General features: G+C 38.3%; 1 protein-coding gene across 3 annotated transcripts; it reads right to left on the bottom strand.

Moving 5' to 3' along the window:
- Positions 1-1,674: 1,674 nt before the first annotated feature.
- On the bottom strand, positions 1,675-15,689 carry LOC103715845 (uncharacterized). 3 transcript variants are annotated; one of them, XM_089927042.1, is made up of 7 exons: positions 15,453-15,689; positions 15,310-15,350; positions 13,213-13,270; positions 7,078-7,171; positions 2,435-2,519; positions 2,150-2,360; positions 1,675-2,032 (listed from the first exon to the last, which is right to left on the bottom strand). In XM_089927042.1, the coding sequence occupies exons 1-7, from the start codon at positions 15,559-15,561 to the stop codon at positions 2,007-2,009; spliced, it is 624 nt and encodes a 207-aa protein (XP_089783168.1). In that variant the 5' UTR covers positions 15,562-15,689; the 3' UTR covers positions 1,675-2,006. The 3 variants fall into 3 exon arrangements, with proteins under 3 accessions (XP_089783168.1, XP_088566151.2, XP_008801834.3); XM_088710025.2 differs by having other exon boundaries at positions 2,295-2,339; XM_008803612.6 differs by having other exon boundaries at positions 2,295-2,360; positions 15,453-15,682.
- Between the last annotated feature and the right edge of the window lie 6,220 nt (positions 15,690-21,909).

The raw sequence follows: 21,909 nt of genomic DNA, 5'->3' as shown, positions 1-21,909 counted from the left end.
TCCAATATCTTCATAGGTTGGTGGCTGGTTAATTTTTTTCATTGGAAATCCTTTTGGATCCAAGGAGACACAAAGCATGTGTGAAGAGAGGTGTTCCACCATTTAGCTCAGCTTTTGGCTGATGCTCTCGGCCACAAACCACAAGTCCTGTGCCTGTGATGTGAATGGGGTGGATAACTTGCACTCTCTTTAGACACTGATTTATATATCATTGTCTCCCACCATTGCAGAGGAGCACCCACCAGAGATCTTTGGTCCCCATCAGCTTAGCCTTAAAAGTGAAGGCCTGGTCATGCTTCAGCCCTGCAAGAACCTGTTAGCTAAAACAGCAATACACGACCATTTGGTATACGTGTGATACGACAGTCTTGATCGATAACCCACTGTTGATCAAACATCTTGCTCGACGACGATGCATCAGTGGCTAGTCAATAGGGCTGATCGGCTGGCTGCATCCATCTGATCATGGATCACATTTAGGTTTTGTGTCATCATGGAGACTGCTGACTGATATAAGTGGGGTTGCATGGTGGGATTCCTGGTGGACCACTGCTATATTACTGTGGTCCTGAGACAGGACTCATGTCTTCAGCCAAACTCAGGAAGAGAGGGCTTTCCTTGATGGATTTGATGTGCTACCAACCCTTAAGTATAGATTTAATTATGGAGGTGGAGTGAATGATTCCTTTGCTCATGAGACCCATGGGTTCCTGATGGATGAACTGTCAACCACATGATCAACATGTCGTATACTAGAGTGTTGCCATGGAGACAGAAGCAGTGGTCCTTGCAATCTGGATCTATGCACCCTTTTCTTCTCTCTTTTTTTTTTTCCGAGAAAAATGGTATTCAATATGTACTGCACTTGGACACAACCTCGATGACAAATGGGGCTGGACCAGCATTACATCCATGGTAAAAGATCACTTCTTGGCTTGGGTTTAACCTTGGCATAGGAAAATCATGAGAGTTGAAAGGAATTTCGTGTGCTTCGATTTATATGTTAGATTACTGAATCAAATTTATAACATAATTTCTACCATAAATGTGGAGGACATCAAATGAAGAAAACCAATAAATGTTCTCACAGTTACATCACCATAATTTATTATAATATGATATGAGAATTAAAAAAGTTGATTCTATTCGAGATATATGTCTGCAGTGAAAATAATATTTGGTAGATACTAAGTAAAAAAAATTACAGATTTTTTTTCTCAAGATTTAATCACTTCTTTAAGAGCCATGAAAAATTAGCAAATTTGTGAAAAAATTCAGAGAGATACGTTACATCATCATCCTCCCATGCTTTTAGGGTGAGTGGGTGGGTGGTCTTAGTGTCTATAGCAGTGCCCTACTGCAAAAAACATGCATGATCCAGCCAAATCTCCCAACAAAGATCTCTGATGGCGAGCCATATAATGACCCATGACCAGTAACAATGACCTTTTTCATTTTCTTGAAAGCCAAAATTGGATAACTATCCCCAATTGTTTTGCATCATCTATAACCTTGATGACAATTGTTGTATCCTATACAAGTTAAGCCACTAAGCATCGCTAACGCAGTCAGATGCGCTGGCCAATGTTTCTCAGTACAACCAACTTAATTAACATTCAAAATAATAAAAAAATTATCAGAATGAAGCAGCTAAATAATCATACCTCACAACCATCCAATCAAAGCATGCGGTCAAAACTTAAATAACCAAACAACTGAATCTGGACAAGAATCAAGAATACAGGGGTAAGCTTTAGTCCATGGCTCACCTAAAAGACAAGAGTATACAATGCGGTAAAAGATTACAGCTATGGAGATAAAAAAACATATGTATTTGAATCACCAAACCGTTGATTCTTCACACTAACAGCTACAAAAGGCCGAAGAGTAAAGACAAAAGAAACTGGAAGAAGCACGACCCCGATGTCTTGGCAGAGGATGAGGTAATTCTACTAACCACCTCTTGAATTTGATCTGGTGCAAGAACTGCAGCACTACTATCAAAATTAGCACTCTCCAACTGTTTGTGCAGCTGCATCAGGACAGAATTGAAAGAATCCATCACTAAAGTCAAGCTTGTCTAAGGTACCATAACGCAGGAGACAAGTGAGAAACAGGACCAAGCAAACAGAAGATATGTCCTACCTACCTTCACAAATGGACCCATCTTTAAATTTCAAATGCAGCAATGTAAAACCCTGGGCATAGGTCCACTCAAACCTCACATTGCACGCTTGCACATTCACGTGACGTGCGCGTGCGCACACAGAAGAGAGAGAGAGAGAGGAACATACATTTTCAAGGATTGCAGATTGCTCGTCTGGATTATACTTCCGGATCTGCTTTAACATCTCCAATTGCTGCAATGTGTTCATTTACAACTGGAGTCATTTCTTAATTACAGATCTTAGATGACAACTGATATATAATCTACCTGCTCTTGCAGTTTTTGCTGAGTGAGCATTTTTTCTGCAAACTCACTTGGCTCAAGCTCAGCCTCATCAATGGCCATCTCTTCCCTGTTATTATTGACATCAGAATCTATGATGGTATGCTTTCAGTTTATAATCACATGCTTGCTTGGGTAAAATATGTAAGTCCAAATATGATGGATTGATCATGGAATCAAAATGGAATCAAATATGCAACAACAAATAGACGGGATAAGGTCAGTATTCTGGTTACAAGAACGTTCTAGTGCAGAAAAAACCTTGTGGCAATTGCTTCGGAGAAGCTTAAGGGCAGCAAGGTCGTTCCTGTTTTCATTTATTCCAATTGACACCAACTTCCAATCTCAGAAATAATATGAGTGTGCTTGGTTCTTAAGTGAAATTTAATTAGCATTCTTGTAGACCAACATGACATCATTAGAGACCCACATTGCCCTCATCTCCTACCTCCTCTCATTCCAGATATCTGCTCAAGATTGGATTACCACACTCGAGTGGGCATTCGAGGCAGTGGAGATGCAGCAGAATTCTGGGCCTATTAGTTGGGCTAGGCTGAGCTGTTCAGCCCACTCGGACTTGGTTAGGTCTTGGCCCATCTAGGCTATGGGCCGATCTCAGGTTCAGGCTTGGGTTGGGTCAGGCCAAAGTTTAGAAAAAAATTTTGGGCCTAGGACTGGCCAGAAGCCCAAAAATTTCTTTGGGCTGAAGCAGGCTATAGGCATACCAAACCCAGCTTGACCAGTACTACCTCTACTTATTCTACTATCAGAAAAGGAAACTGGAAAAAATATGCTCTCGTATAATATTATACATAATGTCAAAGGATAGGGTAAACATTACACAAGAATGCAGAATTGGACAAATTGAGAATAAAGTGATGAAAGCTGATGCAGCTGGCATAAGTAATGTGCAGAAAAGATCTCAGACCTCAATGAGAGAGGTACTTGGATTTATGCCAAAATGTCGGAAATAAGGAAAACATAGGACAACATGGGAAGGTGAGCCTTGATGCAATGGTAAGGCTGCTCTATTGAGACCAGAAGATCAAGAGTTTGAAATACGGAAATAGCATCTCGGCACATGGGGCAAGGCAGCATACATCTGAGCCTCCCCAAACCCTGCAATAGCGGGAGCCTTGTTCACTAAGCCCCCCCTTTTTGTAGGACAACATGAATGGAAGTTGTGGAAAAGATTTTGAAAAATTTTATACTAAAGCTAAATGTGATTTATAATTAGAATGATTGGTGATGGATTTGTTAGATGGCACCAAATAGTTGGGACAAGATCAACACTTATAATTGTGGTATTTTAGTATATCTATAGTGTTGCCACTAGCCAGCAAACAACCTTATGTACATATCCATAACCAAACAGTTATTTCTTGCTTCTTTTCCCTCTCTGGCTCTCTTACTTTTTTTACAGTTGTTTCAAGTAAAGGTTCCATATTAAATTTCGTTATCCAACATTTGGAAGCTACATGTAATATCTTTAAATTAAATGAGAAGCATTCATCCCTTTGTTATAATAGTGTATTTGTATAGTCAGTTATCTTACAATCAAAACAAGAAATTAAAAAAAAATGATATAATAGTAACATATTATGAGATAGCTGTTAAGATTTGCCACTTGACAAAAAACAAACTGGGTTCCTCTTCATGACGGATAGGTCTCCAATCAAAGTACGCGGAACGGACCGAAGCGACGTACCGGTGAAGATCGATACCGGTTCGGTACCGATTCGGAACTGGTTCTGAAAAAAAAACGCGCGGACGCGCGCGTCCACGTTATGCTGCAGAGTGACATTTAATGCCACTTTGCCGCATTAAAACCGGCCACATGGGGCAGCGTGGGGACTCGCTGCCCTGCACGGCGAGCTCGCGTAGGGAATCGCGCACGCATGGACCGCGATTCCCACCACGTGGAACGCGCACGAGCATGAGTCGGGGGACGCGTTTCTCCACTCGCGCCCGCGTCCCCACGCGCAGGCGCGCTCCCCGCGGCCTCTCTCTCTCTCTTTTTTCTTTTCTTTTTTTTCCTCCTCTTCTTCTTCCCTCTCTCCTCCTCTCTTCTTCCCTCTCTCCTCCTCTCTTCTCCTCTCTTTCCCCCTTCTCCTGCGAGCAATGGAGCTCTTCTTCCCCGCGAGGTGCTCCGGAGGAAGAAAGAGGCTCGGTAGCGCAAGAGGTCTTCTTCCCCTCTCTCCTCCTCTCTTCTCCTCTCTTCCCTCCTTCCCCGCGAGTACCGATGCAAACCGGTGCGGTTCGCACCGGTACGGGTAAGGAACCGTTCGATTCTAAATTCCACCGCTGTACCGTACCGGTGAAGGCCGGTACCGGTACGGTACAGGCTGAACCAGTCGGTTCCAACTGGTTCAGCAGACCGTGTCTCAAACACTAGTTTTTGAAGTGATTGAACCAAAAAATTTACTGGATTATGACAGGTAGGGTAGCTGCAGTTGGAAGAAGATGCTAAAGTCAGAGCTTAATAGCAGGACACTTCTATTTAGAGTGTTGTACCTGCTTGAGAATCTATCACGAAACTTGTCCCCGAGACTCGTTCTCACGTTCACTAAAAGTCATTTTATATTCTAGATTTTGAGAGTGAGTGAGAGAGAGATTTGCTTCCCCATACATACACAAATATGTTCCTGCAACCAAATATCGTTAACCAAACGATGAAGGGCAGAGAAATGGTAATTGGGTTGAAGATGTGAAAAAGATTTTTCCACTGTATGAGGGGTGGCTCTGCCTGGACTTATTTGTTTAGCCCAAGCCCAGCCCAAAAAAGTAATTTGGCCTTAAGTTTCAGGCCCAAACTGACCAGACAGGCCAAAAACCCTTGCATAGGCCCGTCTAAAATTGGGCAAGCAGGTCAGACCATGTGGACCGCTCCAGATATGCTTAGGTCTAATCTAAAATGGCATTTCCAGGTGTTTCTCTGAAAAAATAATTTGTTTTGACTTTGCGTGGTGCAGAAAAAGCATAAGCATTAAGAAACATAATTGCGGCATCTTGTCCATCAAATACAAATTTCCATGGGAGCTGGTCTCTCATAAGATAAGTAACCCATGCATTTCCTAAAGATCTTGTTTTCCTGAAGTACTTATCTCATAACTTGCTTTCAGATTTGTTTGCCACTTTAGCAAATATGATTTTTCCCATGTGCTGATAGATTTTAATTTTACCCATCTTCTTACCCATCTTGCATGTGACACTTCCAATTGCCAACCAATTTGGATTTGAACAGAAGTAATCTCGGTATCTCTTTCTAAAATTTCATATGGTGCAGGATAATCATAGTTTAGTTTGAATTTTTGTTAGGGGATCCATAGTTTTGCTCCTACTATGATGAACTGCATCTTTTGGTTTAGTATGCTAAGAAATCTCATACTCCCAGGATTCGTATAGTCCCCATAAAACAAAGAGATGAAATAATAATTAATACCAAGTCAAAAAAGATTCAATCCTACTATCCAATATAATCAAGAAGAAATAATTATGGTTACCCAAAAGTTAATCTTAATTTGGCATTTTATATATCTACGTGCTGACTTTCGGTTTTAGAGACAATGCATTACTTATAAAACTTGATTACCTATAAGGCGACAACTTCTCAAAATATTACAAGATGATATAGCATGCTTAAGCATTCAAACTTTATCATACAAGAAAAAGTTCTCTACTATAATAACTTCAAATGCAAAAAAAAAAAAGCATAATCCATTTAGGCCATAAGGTTTTTTTTAGATTTTAACAAGTTCTTGCATACAACCTTAATAAGTTATTCTCGATGAAACAAAATTTCAAATAGGCTAATAATATCTCCCAAATCACACAAATCTTGAGTACATACTGAGAAATCTCCAATATCATTGGATATAATATTCCATATTTTGTTTCCCCAAAACAATTAAATTCTCTTTTATTCAACAGAGAGTGGCTACTGGTCACCATCAAATCTGATCTGGCATTCACAAACCACATCAAGATTTAGGTTACTTGGTCCGATGTAGAATGGGATGGCCATTTGCATATATAAGAAAACACAAATCAGACTTTAAAGAGCCAACCTTAAATGCATGGAATAAGGTATAAGGTTTCTGGTTATTCTTCGAGCAAATAATAGATTAAACTATTGAATATTTATCTATTTTTTCATTAAATTATCTATGCATGAATAGATTATGTTAATAGTTACTTATGTGAAATTTATCTTATCTTAATGATTCTCTAGGATTAGAGAAAAACATTTATTTTCATATCCATATCCTTTGACTTTCCACTAGCAAATTCATCTTCTATTAGATTGTATAAAATTCTAGACTCTTAAGTCTTACCACTAAATAAGGAAAATAGCAGGCAAGGAATAACCATTTTTTCAGTACGTCCAGGTAAAAGAATTTCTATCATAATAGTTAATAGAAGTTTACTCAGTTTACTCATTTCTTCCTTTTCCTTTTGCATTTTTCCCTACTTATATTAACAACTTCAGCAAGAAAAATGACTAGTTGAAAAAAAAAACTCTTTTCTAAATTACTTTAATACAACAACATGTGGAATAACAAAATATATAATAAGAGAAAATGGTCTTAATTGCAAGTCCAAGGTCCAGGTTAGGGAAACACACTTACTTTGCAACAAACCGGTAAAACTGGATCATCAATTCCATGTCATTCTCATAAACTGTGTTTACCTTTCCCAAGCAAGCAATCCCATATCTTGGATCTGCAGCAGGTTAAAATGGTAAAACTTATGACCTTGTGTCAAATAAGACATTACCAACAAAGATAGGGTGGGGGAAGGAAAGAGGAGGGAGGGAAATAGAGTCACCTAAAGTAAAAGATATACCTCACGATAAAGGATAAAAAGTGTGTGCTTTCTTTTCATGTGTTACATGAGTTCGACAGCTGAATACAAAAAGATGATATAGACCCTTCATCTACTACAGCAATGATGAATAAGTACCAAGAGCTAGAAAGTGTGCAACTGTGCATTATTCCATGACACTACCGACTAGGGAAGCAAGAAAAAAAATTGGACTTACAACGTTAATAAGCCACTAGTTCTTTTAACGCATGTAAAACTCTGGCGTATCCACATACATGAAAGGTAAATACAGGCATATCAATCATCCATACCTCATAGAACTAATCTTGGAATAAAAATGTGCCAATAGATGCTAAATATTAAGAAGTATGTGACAGAATAAATCTGTGAGGACACGTCGGAACCCCATCCATATGTGCTGGCATTTTTGCAGCATGGCCAAGCAATGATTGTAAATGAATAGTAGGACTCAACATATTAATAATTGATCTCCAATATATCCTACATGCTCATGAAAGGTCAGATTGTCTACTGCTTGGATAATAGTCCATGTATCACAATTAGACCTATTCATGAGCCGAGCAGCCTGACCACCTACTCAAGTGCAAGGCTTTTCAGATGAGCCTGAGCCTAGATTTTGAGCCCAATAGGCCGAGTCAAGCTTGAAAGAGATAGTCTATTAAACAGACTAGACTTGGGTTTAGGTATTGAAGCCTGACCCGACCCACATTATAAATAATATGTTAATCCTAGGGCAGATTTGCCACCTCTTTTAATTCCTGGATTAAGAGGAGTCCTGTTCTCCTCTCCTCTTTGATCGTCCTCTTCTTTCTTTTCCAGTAACCACCAATGGCCACTTCTCTCTTCTTCTTCTTCTTCTTCTTCCATCGAAGTCGTCGCAGCCACCCATCTCTGGTCGATTATGGCCGTCTTTGATGGTGCTTCACTTGTGTCATTGTAGCGAGGGCCATGCTGGCATACACCGACCATCGGAATAGTCACAATAGGGACTTCTCGTATATTCAATAACTTTCCCTACTACAAAGAGGATGTACAAGGGAGGGTAATATAGACCGCTACAGCACTAGATAGCCCAGAATAAGAATTTGAGATCAACAGAGGAGGGGCTTGGATTACCTTAAGAGGAAGGTATCGCAGTTGCGGAGCTCTTTTGGGATTGAGGGTGGTTGGTGAGTTTGGGCTAGTTTGAGGGGATGGATATGAGATAGAAATAGAGGAGTGCCAAGGGAAGGAGGGCATAGAGAACCCAAGGTATGAGCTTCTTGGTGAGGAAAGTGGTGGGTTGGTGATGGTGGTAGGTAGTCCCCATCCATGTTTTGTTGTGGCAGTTTGGATTATGAGATGGTGGGAGAAGCTAGGGGATGGGAATGGGAGGTGGGGTTGAGAAGGAGGGCAAAGATGGACCCTTTCTGATTTCTCCCTCTTTCCTCCCACATCCACCCAAAACCCTCTCTCACTTCCACCATTGTTGAGATGGACGATGGTGAAATCTATAAATTTGACAAGCATTGGCTACTAAGCCCCATATTTAGCGGTTGAACGAGCATCCATATTATAGTGCTAGATAGCATCATCAACACAAACTCCTTCACCCTAGCCGTCTTTGTAGGCCCGGACTTCGACCCCTCCATAGTAGTCTCGCCTTCGACGACTGCACCACCAGGAATTAGATGGTGGAGGACCGGGTCTCCTTCTATGTCTTCACCTTCGCCTCCTTCCTCTGCTCCTGCCTCATCGCCTTCTGCCTTAAGCTTTTTTCCAAATTAAAAAAAGAAATTAAGGAAGTCCAAGAGTTGGCCCAAACCTGAAGTTCGAGTAAATGTTGGGCTTAAGCATGGGAAGTAGGACTGAAGGCTGAGCTAGGTCAGGCCCAAGCCCGACTAATTTTAGTTATACCTTGGCTTGAGCCAGGTCTAGCCCCACCCTATGAATAGGGCTAATCACCATAATAAGGAGCAATAATGAAGCCCATCTTAGGAAGATGGAAAAGAAGCTAGACAAAACTTCCATAGATATATGAGCCATCAAAGAATGCAAATCTTAGATGCTAAAAATGGAAAAACAATTAATATTTCTTATATTCACAAAATAATGTTGAAGCAAAAGCCAGTTGTTGAAATCAATATGTTAGACCACCTGCACAATTAGCACCACTCAAGATTCAATCTCTTGTATGGGGGCAAATAAAGAAGCAAGAGAGATGGGAGTTCAAGCATATTGCAAAATGCTTAAGAGATGGGGGAAAAAGAAAGAAGTATGAGTGGTAGGAGTTAGACTGCTAGAGGGGATTGAAAAATGCTTAAAAGAGTGAAGTAGAAAAATTTATCAATGATGGCTGACTAGGCATTCTTCCTTAGGCACTTAGGCAACCCAATTACCTACATGTCTCATGCTTTCCCAGGTTTCAACTAGAACAAACATCTAAATGCTTGGGCTAGTTTAAATGTAATCCTCTGATGTTTTTTTAAAAGAGCTAAATAAGTAGGAAGTAAGGCATACCCTAAAAATCATTTGGCATATTTAATACATTATTTTGAGATATCTCATGGGTATCTCTCCTAAACAGTCATAACCAATAAAAGAGTTGTTCGCATGTGGGCCCTTGAGCCAAAGAAAAGCCCGCTGGTGTCACTATTAGACAGAATGACCAAGTGGACAATTGTGTATTCAATAGGGAGGACTGGATCATTTTGGACACTTAGAAATTATTCACAGCTATGCGTGAGGTAGGACATCACGCTCATATGACTGTCTTTGTGTACAATATCATTAACAGATTAGAGTCACTATTTTTCTCATAATCGTTAGAGTAGATGACTTTGCATTGGCACAATGGGTCTATTTCATACTAAACGGCCAATGATACAAGACCACCTCTTGGAAATCACTATCAAGATTGGAGATGTTGATCTTGTTTGAACAACATGCAAATGATCCCGTGACCTAAGGGCACGATTACCCACTATGATTTTGGTTCAATAAATTTAGGGCCAAACCCGTGTATTGGCAATGACACGCTAGATTCTATCCTCGATAAGGAGCATATAGATTCATTGTGCTTTGTCAAGATTGGGGAAAAGAAAAGTTCCAACAAGGAATCACTTATGACATTTTATCGATATCAGAACAAAGAGACATCAAACACAGAATCCTGGTACGAAAGAATGTTTTAATCAAATTGGTTCCATATTATAATTATTATTTACTTTGAATATAACAAATTGTTACTTGAAATTGGTTTTGCACATCCATTGGTTGTCTATCATGCCTACCACATGATCTAGCATTCTGATGGGCCATGAAATCAATGGGCTATAGGATTGACAGTGCTAATATTTTTCCTACAATCAATCAAGGATAAAGGAAGGTGGGAGGACTGAATTGCAAGAATTGTTATGTTGCATGAAGGGATTCATTTCTGTCCATTATATTTACCAAGAATTAGCACAATATACATCTTTATGCACAAAGAGACAAGTCAACCTTGCTTCATTGTGGCTATGGCATATACATCGAAATAGGACATCTTATATTAGAATGCAAGATAACCTCGAGGCCCTATCCAAGGTTTTTGGAACCGATGCCGGGATCCATACCAACCAACGACCGGCATGGAATGGTACAGGTCCGTACCATACCATGCCGAGGGTGTTTCGGCCTCTTTATGTTTTTTATTTTTAAATTTTGAACTGAACTCAGCATACGGTTTGCTGACTTCAATCCAAAATTCGTAAATAAAAGAGAGAGAGGGAGGGGCCAAGGCGGGTTCAAAACAAAGGAAGCATTTAAAGAGAGAGGGGAAGAGGAAGGAGGAGGGAAGGAGGGAGGGTTGGCGTCCGATTAAAAGCCATGATGCTCCACCTCTCAAGACAATTGAGTTCCCTCAAAGGGGGGAGTTATAGAGAGAGGGAAAAGGAGGGAGGGAGGGAGGCGGTCAGCATACTTGGACAGTCGACGGCCAGTGAGACGAGCAAGGGCGAGATGCATGAGAGTTGATCGAACAGAAGAAGGAAAGGAAGAAACGAAGAAGCAGAGCCCTAAACCAAATTTATAGCATGAAAAGTGCTGATAACCGACTGGTCCGATTTGATACGCCCCGAATCTGCCGGTTCGGCATGGTTTAATATTTTCTATCCTATACCATCACCTTGACTTTTTCTCGGATCTTTCTCGAGCCCTCACCAGACATAGGTTCAATATATTTGAGTGTATTTGATCCCGCCCTTAGTATAGGAATATTGGATTAGTTAGGCTAACCTATTTTAATTAATTGGTTCATTGTACCAATCCAAACCCTGACCCATGTGACTAGCTCATGCCTAGAGCTTACTAGGCTAGTCCAGCATGTGGGCCTAGGCGGCCTACTAGGGTTGCCAACCAAACCATAGGGCATCCTAGGTGGCCGGCAACACTTGAGCGCTAGGGTTTTAACCTTAGGTGGCTGCTAGCCTAGGGTTTCCTAGGTGGAGCATCCCACCCTCTCATTAAGGGGTTGGGACCTAGGGATCTAGGGGATAATGAAAGAGCTACAGCTAAGGTAGGAGTGCCAAAGAATTGGCACGGAAACCTAGAGCTTACCCAAAACACAGAGAGAGAGAGAGAAGGAAGGAAGGAAGGAAGGAAGAGACAAGGAGGAGACCGTGGTGTGATTCTTGAAGGGCTTGTCGGGTGCGAAAACTCTATCTGGTGCCTAAAGAAGTCTTCTTCCATCTTCTTGTATTATCTAATCATGTCTGCAAGTATTAATCTATCTTGCTCTGCATGTAATCTATATTTTATTGGTGATTTATTGAAAAAGAGTGACCCGGTTCCTATTCTCCCACTGCATCACGATGTTGTATTGTATTGTTGTCTATCAAAATAATGGTGAATGAAGAAAATATATTCCTATGGATTGCAATGCAATATAGAATACAGTCAAGGTTCAAGGACTATGTCAATAAGAAAAAAGTTTAAAACCAACTTTATCTAATAAAAAATGAAGACATTCTCAAATACATTAAAACAAATGGTATGCAGAATAATCTCATATGACTATAAGATTATCCACTGTCAGATTACTTGAGCTATATGGATGAGGATGCTTGAATGAAGAGGGCATGCTAGCAAACATGAGCATAACAACTATGAAGATGTTGAAGTGGCTATATGGTGTAACTATAGACTTAAAAATAGGTACATTTGAAGAAGTTTCGCAATAGCAATAATAGAGGATAAAGTAAATTAAGCTACGAAAAATTAGTAAATTATATCCATCGAGATGACACAAAATTGATGGCACGAGACTTGTCAATTATGTTTATGTACAGTGATTTGATACATCAACTAGTTTTTAGTGGTCTGCCCATCCGTTTGGTGCAAAATAGTTGGTTTCTAGTGTCTGTATGCTTTTCCTTCTTGGTCCGTACCCTTTCACCCTAATGATAAAAGCTAATACATTTTGTCAAGTTCCCATTCTTGCGATGTTGTTCTCAAGAAACCTGTCTAAAATGCAGCAATTATTTTGGTACAGAAGATACAGCAAGGAAAATTAGGGATATTGTCAGCGGTGCAGAAAATGTTAGTATTTTCAGTGTTAAAATGAAACCACTAGCTAATTGGTATCACTAAGAAAGTTAGAGCTACCAGTGGAAGCAAGCAAGCATTTTAGGAAAACACGGGCAAGAGAGTTGTTCCAGGTACTGATCTCATGAACAAGACTCCTCCATTATTTTTTCCTTACCGTGTCATTAGAGCATATATTGAATGCAGTACTGCTGCTTAAAAAAATTATCCAAATCAGCAACATTTTTATTGATAACAAGGCTTAATAAAGTGTAAAGAGAGTGCAGCTACAAACAAAAAACAACATAAAACAATTTAACCCACAGCAGATCATCCAAGAACATAATCATTTTGTTACTAAAACACCAACCTACCAATTCCCATTTCCCGAAATATTTCCTCTTGGATGGCTGTAGTTACAGCTACCGCCTCCTGCAAAAGAAAACTATGTAAGTCATAACTTTTGTTCCACTTTTGAAAACGTAAGAATTCATAGTTTATATTAATAAAAAAAAAGAGGACACTCTAAGTTTTCTTTTGAACCTTTTTTATAGAGTAACATATATAGCCATTCCAAAGATGCTTAACATGCTCTCAAGCATACCAGGTTTAATAATGAATTTGATGTTTAATCCATCAGTACAGAAAGAAAATGATGTATTTGTGTTAAGTGTCAATTATATTGCTGATTTATCTTCCAAGGTTTCAATGCCAATGAAAACTTTCAAGGTACAACTAGCTATATTGCAACCTATTTCTAATTTTTTTGTTATTTAATAGCCTGCTCAATATGTGATTCTAATAAAGATTCCATGTTAACTTTAAATAAGTTCTATCATGGCTCTAAGGAAAGGTGTCATTTCTATATTTTTATCATTCACCATATTAGTTTTAAGCAAAGGTTCTATGGATTACTATATAATTTCTTAAGCTTTTAAGTAAGAAGTGATTGGTTTTCATCTTTATCTCTCATCCATATTTTTTATAACAAGTGTGTGGCTAGGCAAAGAAAATGAATAGAAGATGCCCATATCTCTCTCTCTCCCCCTCTCCAAATAGTTGTCATCTAAATTAACTTTCAAACTTTTCCTATTATCATTTTGGTCCCTATGCATGCAGTGTCTTCTCTTCTCTTCTTTGTGAATTTCAATTAAAAAGAATAATTATATGGATCAATTTAGCTCTCCTGTTACATGGAATTAATTGATCAGGTGTTAATTTACAGAGGACAAGATTTAATCTCACATTGATTTTTATTATGATACATTATTGTATAACTCTTCATAAGCATTACGTGTTAATTTAAAAGAATTATTTTATTTCTACTTTCTTTGTTCTTATAATAAGATATAGGTTTCAAGATTTTCTTTTCTCCACCCCATTAAATTTTAGTAAATATTTCATATTCTACTAGGTAATTTATCAAGTCTTGATCATGAAAGCAATTAATTTCTGTCTCTATCTCTCCCTCTTATCCCTCATTATGGTATGTACAATTTTTCTTTTTCTTTTTTTTAGGTGAAAGTATCAATGATTATTTCTTAATGATTAAAATTAAATATATTGATGTTTAACTTTGTTCATATTATTATTTGACTTCTCATTGCAACTTACTTCATGTTTGTGAGATCTCATTCTGTTTGTTGTGCAAGCATCTTCTTCGCTTTTAAGCAAATTTCTTGCTCCCCTGTATTCTCCTCCAACTATTCTTAAGCTTGGGTAAGAGAAAATCATGTCATGTGATCCATTACTACATGCATAACAGAAAGCACATGATCAAACATTCAGAATTGTAAGTTTTGCAAGAAAAATGATTCAATGGGGATTTATTTTTTTACTACATTATTTGCATTTGTTTCAAAGGAAGAAACCCAAAAAGTTTTTATGGAAAACTGTTAGTTTTCCAACAGGAATACAACTATGATTGAAATTGGAATTACTCAAGAAAAGTTTAAGTTTACTTTAGAATTAATCAGTTTTATAGTTCGTCAGTGTTTAATGGATAAAAAAATACTGCAAATTATACTCTCGCTTACCCTATTATCGCTATCAGTATCCTCTTTATACATGTACGATCAATATATGTACTGCTAAGTGAGATATATGAACAAAAATACAAATTAATTATCAGTTGCTGATACATGTAATGTCCATGGCAATGGCTGAATGATAGTTGTTGTATCCTTATTAACATAGTTCCGACTTAAACCATTATTCCCCCAAAACCTATCTATCTACCGACAACAATGATCGAGCAGTTAATCAGCAACTGATATCCGCAGTCTGTCATGGTAATTAAGGAAACAAGGGGGTAAAAGGAAAATTTGAAAAAAAAAAAAAAAGCTCGTTGTAAGAGTTATCAATAAAAAAAAATAAAGAAAGATTTTAAAGTAACAGAAGGTAGAACTCAAGAACTCACATTTAGCAGAAAATTTATAAAGAAAATCAAGTGACGATTATAAAAAACATACCTGCTTGTCCTTTACGGCATTGGCTATCCGTTTCTTGACATCTGAAGATCCAAAGATGCATCAAAACGGGAAATCAGAAAGGAAAACACACGCAGAGGGGGACAACCAGAGAGGGGGGGAAACGGGAAGAGGAGGGAGCGGACCGGGTTGGGAGGTGAGGACCGAGAAGCGAGCGAAGAGGTGGAGGAGCTGGTCTCTGGAGAGCATTTCCGAGCTCTGGAGGGCCCTCGGAGGAGCGGAAGCGCTCGCCATGGCTCAGAGAAGAGAGGAGAGGAGGGAGATGGAGGCCGAGGACGAGAACAGCCGATCGAAGCGGCGAATAACAGCAGCACAAAGGAAAAAGAGACGCCACTAGAGCTTGGTGGGCGTACCGTTGTCGCCGATATCCTCCACATAAACGGATTGTGTTACGAATAACGGCCGTTATAGACACACTCCAGCTCGTTTGGCAGCCAAGTATTTTATTTTAATTTTTCCTTAGGAAAAGGAAAAGCGAGGAGGAAGGAATAAGCCCACCCCTGCATAGCAGCTCCCACACTCCCACTCCGGTAGGAGAATGTTCGATGCGGGTAGAATGACCATGTATTGGGCATCTAGGCCGGTTTTACTCATACCCTTTCCATCCATAGGCCCGGCTTGGTTATCCCTATAGGCTCTGGCACAAATTCTCTGTATGAGTACGTCACACCTGGCACCACCGAAGCTATCAGAGGACCAATAAGCCCTCCCACCCCCAAATGTCCGAGCGGGGAGCATCTGGGCAACTGTTACGAACGCCAGGATAACTCATTATAACGAAAAATAATAATATTATTCATTTAAATCACTGTTTAGACAATAAATATTATTTTTTAATCAATCCGCTCCACTAAAGTTTTTTTATATCTATATTTATTTATATCATGAAACAATTTACAATATATGTCCATCTTATTGATACATTACGAAAAAAAACTTCCTGATATCTAGGTATAGTTTAGAGCTGATCAAAACTCGGGCCGGGCCGGGCTCTACAGCAGAAATTAGGCCCGATGGCTATGCCCAGGCCCGGCCCGGCCCGACTGTCAGGCTTAAATTTTTGTCCAGGCCCGACCCGACTTTATAAATATGGTTCTAGGCCCGTCTAGCCCAGTCCGACCCGATAGGCCCGATCCGACAGGCCCGATTTTTTCTTTGTTTGGAATCTGGAAATGGGCCAGAATGGCCCGACCAGGCCTGGCCCGATTTTTTTGGTCGGGCCGCTTTTCTTGCCCAGGCCCGACCCATGGGCCTTTTTTTAATGCCCAAGCCCGAAAAATTCGAGTCGGGATGGACGGGCCAGAAGGCCCGTGATCAGCTCTAGTATAGTTGAACTAAATACTTTATGGATCATGATTTATATCTTAAAATATGAATAGATTTAAATTTATTAAATTATAGTAAAGCATAGTATTATGCTATTAAAACTGTTAGTTTTAATACTTGTTTGATACTTAGAGACCACAAACATATAAATGTTGGTCTCTAAATATTTTTTGTAATATAGATCATATAATGATTTAAATCTTGAGTTTAGATAATTTATCATTGATTTTGAAGGAGTTGACATAAAATATGTAGTCTAACTCATATATGCATACGTATCTACGTACATACATATGCATAAATATTGCATATGAGAAAGAGAAATATAGACTATGCTAATCTTGCCGATAGAGGTTTTCCACTATTCTCAAATTCAAAATCAATATCAGGTAAACAAATCGAAGATTTGATTTATATCAATAAACTTACTTTATTAATTTCATTACATAAAGAAAAAGAAGTGAGTCTAAATGAATCTTTTTTTCGCGAGACTAGCAAATCAAACTAGAGAAAGTCCCAGAGTTATTTGTTCACTTTCACTCTCCAACAAGAAAAATCACAAGAATCTCATTTCCATAAATATTTCACTCATTAAAAATATAATATTTCTCTAATAAAAAAGGTTACAACCATTCATATATCTTATCAAGTGATTTGGACATGTGAGACACTGGTTGAAATAATATGAATAATTTTCATACTTAAAAAACCCATTATGTATAAGATTATAAAGTCTAGCAACAACTATAGAAACCTTAATATAAATCTTGAATTAGAGAGAGAGATAGTCATAAAAGGTATTCAGTGATCTACAACTGGGATTCTTTTATCTAGGTGTGCCTTTAATGTGTGGTCCTAATTACTGGTTGGTTAGAATATGCCTCGAAGGATAATGACATGAATCCCCTGCTCCTCCACTATATGAAGTTTTTAGACTCTCTAAACCTTAATTGATTTCATTGCTCGAGCTGATTGTCATCTTCCTCCAAATTTAAGTCAAAAATCATGCATACTTCAACGACTCAATAGGATAAGGCTTTCTTGAAGAATAGTTATTCAGAGAAAGCTATTTTTCTTTTTACTACACCCATGCTTTCTAGAAGCTCCCGAGACATTTCTAATATCCTATATATTTTTCATACATATCTTGTATGTAGTGATATTTTAAACATTCTAATCATCACATGTATGATGCATAGCACAATCCTAGCCACTCTAATACATAATTGAGCTCTATATATAAGGGAGGGATCTTTGTTTGCAACCTAACTCTGAAAAATTCTAATCTCCATTTTCTAATATATACAAAAACTTTCATTCACTATGCATTCTCACTCTCTCTTGCTCTCCTACTTTTCCTAAATAAATAAAAGGATTGGATCCCAAATTGCCAAGGGTGTGGCACTAGATTGATTAAGACATATCTAAATAAAGAAAGGCTAACCTGGTTATGCATAGGTAGTCCAGATGCTGCATGAGTTTTGGATAAGGTGCAAATCTTAAATCAGTGACATGATGCTCAAGAGCATTTAGCATTTCAGTGTAAAAATTTAGGTGCGACCTACATGGTAACATGAGTGGTAGGTGGAATAGCTAGGAGTTAACTGCAATATCTTCGTCCAAATGACAAGATCTTAGAGTCACTATAAACAAATTTCTCATGCTTGGTGTCATCTTGCTTGTTGATACATGCCAAATTTCTATTAAATATTGGGATGTTAAAAGATTAAATCAATTTTTAAATAAAACAAATCAACATCCAATTTGAAAGCATAACTTGATAGATAGGTCCCAACTCTAGATGTTTGAGAATCCATTTTGAAGCTAATTTTGATTTGTAAATGTTTTTCCTTTTCTAATTGATTTTAACGTAAGTGCTTATATTATAATCAAGTTTGAGTATAAAACTCTAGCAGGGTTTGATTTGCAATAAAAAGATTTTTCAAACTTTTAGAAGAAATCAAAGAGTTTTATATGTTATAACTTTTTAACAATTTATATTGCAGAGATAGCTAGGCGCTTATGATATCTTTGGCAACATCAGATTAAAAATGAAATTCTTGACACACAATATCATCCAAGTCTTAGTCCATGATTAAAAGTGATGGAGATAGACAAGAATTCAAGGCTTATTATCACCATCGAAAATAGAGTTGACATTTATGAATTGAAATAAATATATGCATGGCTGATTGGTAGTTTTCATGGATAATGAAGATTAAACTACAAGTTCTTAAGACTTTTGAGGCCTTAATCTTATTATATGGGTCACCCTAATTAGACATTTGTCATTTTTATTATTATCTTTCATTTCCTGTTACTTAGTTCATTACGTCGCTACTTTAGTTCAAGCAATTTTTTTAATTGGCAAATCATCTAAGATGGTAATAAAGCCATTTTGCTTTAGTGTGAAGCAACTTTATCGTATGTTAAGATTACTTGGTCTACAAACCTCTTTACTTGGTCAATAGGTTATTTGGGCATAAAGGGCTACCTAGTAATTATCTTTTCATGTAGAGGTATATATGTCATGACTCATAAGGTACCTTTAAGTTGCTCTATAAATAGAGGATGCGCTTCCTCTCTTGGGTTCTCATATAACATAAAGGAATGAAATCACTTTTCTTTATATGAGCTTCCTTCATGCAATACGAAGTTGGTGTGAGACCCTCCAGTAATTCCAAAGTTCTTCGTCTCTATTCCATCCTCTCCTACTTCTCTATTCCAAATATTTTCTTTTTGAGCTATTTTTCACCACCTTCGCTTGAAAAAAAACCCATAATGCAAGACTTTAATCCCATAATGCAAATTCATGACCTCCAACAATTTGAGCTCTGATACTATTTAAACTAACCAATTTATCCCAAAAGTTTAAGTTGATAAAAAAATCTATCAAGCTTAACAAAAAAGAAACCAGCTCATAAAGATTCAAATTTAGCTTTGACTTCCCAAAGTGTCCATGTTGCAGCATTGTTTGTTCGGCATCCTGAAAGAACAATATGATCCCATTTCCCACATTCTCTCGAAAAATGACACATTTTTACATTAGATATGCAATTCAAGTTCTATCTTGCAGTGCATTATTATTTTATAGTCAGAAACAATAGGTTGTGCAAGTGCTGAACAGAAAAATTGGAAGTGAAATGGAGGACAAGGAGAATCATCAAAAATCTTTTTTACGAAAAAAAATGCAGAAAAAATAAATCATGCAACCTGCAATCATAAGACTTCCTTGTTAAGCAAGTCAATTAGGTAGAGCTATTTATGCTCAAATTCAGATCCTTACAATAAGGGAACCACATAAAATCAATCGTCACGACATTGAACTACAAGGCAACTAGGTCTCAATGCTTTGCACTTTGCATCTACTACATAAAGTTATTCCATCCTTCACACCTATATGAACAATTAGAACACCTAGTGCTTTTCTAGTTCTAATTTCATTTTTGAGGGGGGAAACATTGGAAATAACACATTCCCAGTTTCACCAAAAAAGAAAGAAAGAAACAAAAAATCGCATTTCTGGTTCAAACTTGGAACCACTCTGTGGCAAATGCACTGAAGAAAGGGGTGCCAACTGGCCAGACCGACTTAAAGATGGGTAATTGAAACATCTCCATAACTACTAACTGCTGTGTTCCAAAACAAATTAAATGTAGATCTAAAGAGAATTGAACATCTTAAGATGCAAGCTTAGATCTTTCAGGTATAGAACTTGCTAATCTATAATAATGTCGTCAGGTTTTCTAATATGACATCCCAAGATGTTCTATCAGGCATGTTTAAATGTTTAAGCACATGTCCATCGAAAGTTGTTAAAAATAAGAATTTGTAGTGGATTATCCTTCCTGAAGAAACACTATTTTGATGGGTCCGTGCTGGATGGTGGCACGAGAGGTGGAGCGGATTTTGTTATTCGGGACCCGACCTCCAGGGTAGTGGCAGCAGGAGGCTGTCAGGTATTTGACTGTACGGTCCCTGGAGCGGAGCTGAGAGCTGCCTGGACGGGTCTTCGACACGCTCAGCATGTGCTCTCAGCTAGATCAGTCATCTTGGAGGGTGACTCGGCTACGGTCATTAGTTGGATCCAGGGGAGTCTGAGAGCCGGTGCTGCCGACCATCCCTTGCTCCGCGATATTGGATTGATGACGAGGGACGGAGGGGTGGTCCAGGCGAAGCATGTGTTTAGAGAAGCCAACGGGGCTGCGGATTGGGTGGCCACGTATGTGGCTAACCATGCCGGTAGCACCTTATGGGCTGGGGACGGGGAGCTGCCTCGGGAGCTCCGGGATGTTTTGTTTTCCGATTTTATTGGGTGTATCCGTACACGTGTGGTATAGATCGCCCGGTTTAGCAAAAAAAAAAAAAAAACACTATTATCTATATACAGATATGTGGAAGTAGATTCATCAATGATATGAAACAGAATTGGATTTTATCCAAAACAGTTCCTGAAAAATACTATTTCTACATTCATAAATATATGGAAATAGATTCATCGGTGATCTGAACAAGTTGATGTAAAGATCACAAGGTCTAAAAATCAGTGCATATCCAAGTCATATTTACACATAGATATTGCAGATAGATGAAATAAAATGTGTATGACAACATATGCAATTTCATGAGTTAACACCAAATTTCGGGTAAAAGATTTGGGCTACCGATTTTTTCCAAGTGGATTGGCAGAAAGCATACTAAAAAATAAGATTCTTATATTTGAAGCACTCTTCAACCTATATTAGAGAAGAAATATGAACATCATATTCACCCAAGAAATAGCTAAATAACTGACATCTCTTTCAATCAAATGAAGATTTCTTCTGATGGCCTGGTGAAAAGCTCTGATATCCAAGTATTGCATCTGTATAGAAGCAAGAAACACGTCAAAGCATGTAGAGGAGAAATAAGCATTCTAAAGACAACCAGTTGGCATTTCTCTACCCATGTGAGGAACCCAAGGTTCAAACCTTGGCGATGGCACAAGCACACCATATTTCTTTAAAAATAATTAAAAACAGAAATGCTAGAACAAACCCAAGAGATAATTCATACGAGTTACTGCTGATCTATGGCTGGTAGTATCACATTCTTTAAAAATAATTAAAAACAGAAATCCTAGAACAACCCAAGAGATAATTCATACTAGTTACTGCTGATCTATGGCTGGTAGTATCACATCAGAAAATCCCTCAGCATACTTTGTGCGCTGTTCAGCATGACAAATTCAAGTGCTCATGTGGATACATGTAAACC

Source organism: Phoenix dactylifera, chromosome 13 (assembly GCF_051530095.1).
Source record: "Phoenix dactylifera cultivar Ajwa chromosome 13, Ajwa_hap1_PhDact_Kaust_v1.1, whole genome shotgun sequence".
Classification (NCBI taxonomy): Eukaryota; Viridiplantae; Streptophyta; class Magnoliopsida; order Arecales; family Arecaceae; genus Phoenix; species Phoenix dactylifera.
This window is presented reverse-complemented; position numbering and strand designations above follow the sequence as displayed.

Excerpts from the sequence above, each read along its gene's own strand:
- LOC103715845 (XM_089927042.1), bottom strand. The coding sequence starts at position 15,561 with ATGGCGAGCGCTTCCGCTCCTCCGAGGGCCCTCCAGAGCTCGGAAATG. Across the intron at positions 2,520-7,077 it reads TTTTACCGGTTTGTTGCAAA|GGAAGAGATGGCCATTGATG; the intron begins GTAAGTGTGTTT and ends CAATAATAACAG. Across the intron at positions 2,033-2,149 it reads AGATGGGTCCATTTGTGAAG|CTGCACAAACAGTTGGAGAG; the intron begins GTAGGTAGGACA and ends GTCCTGATGCAG.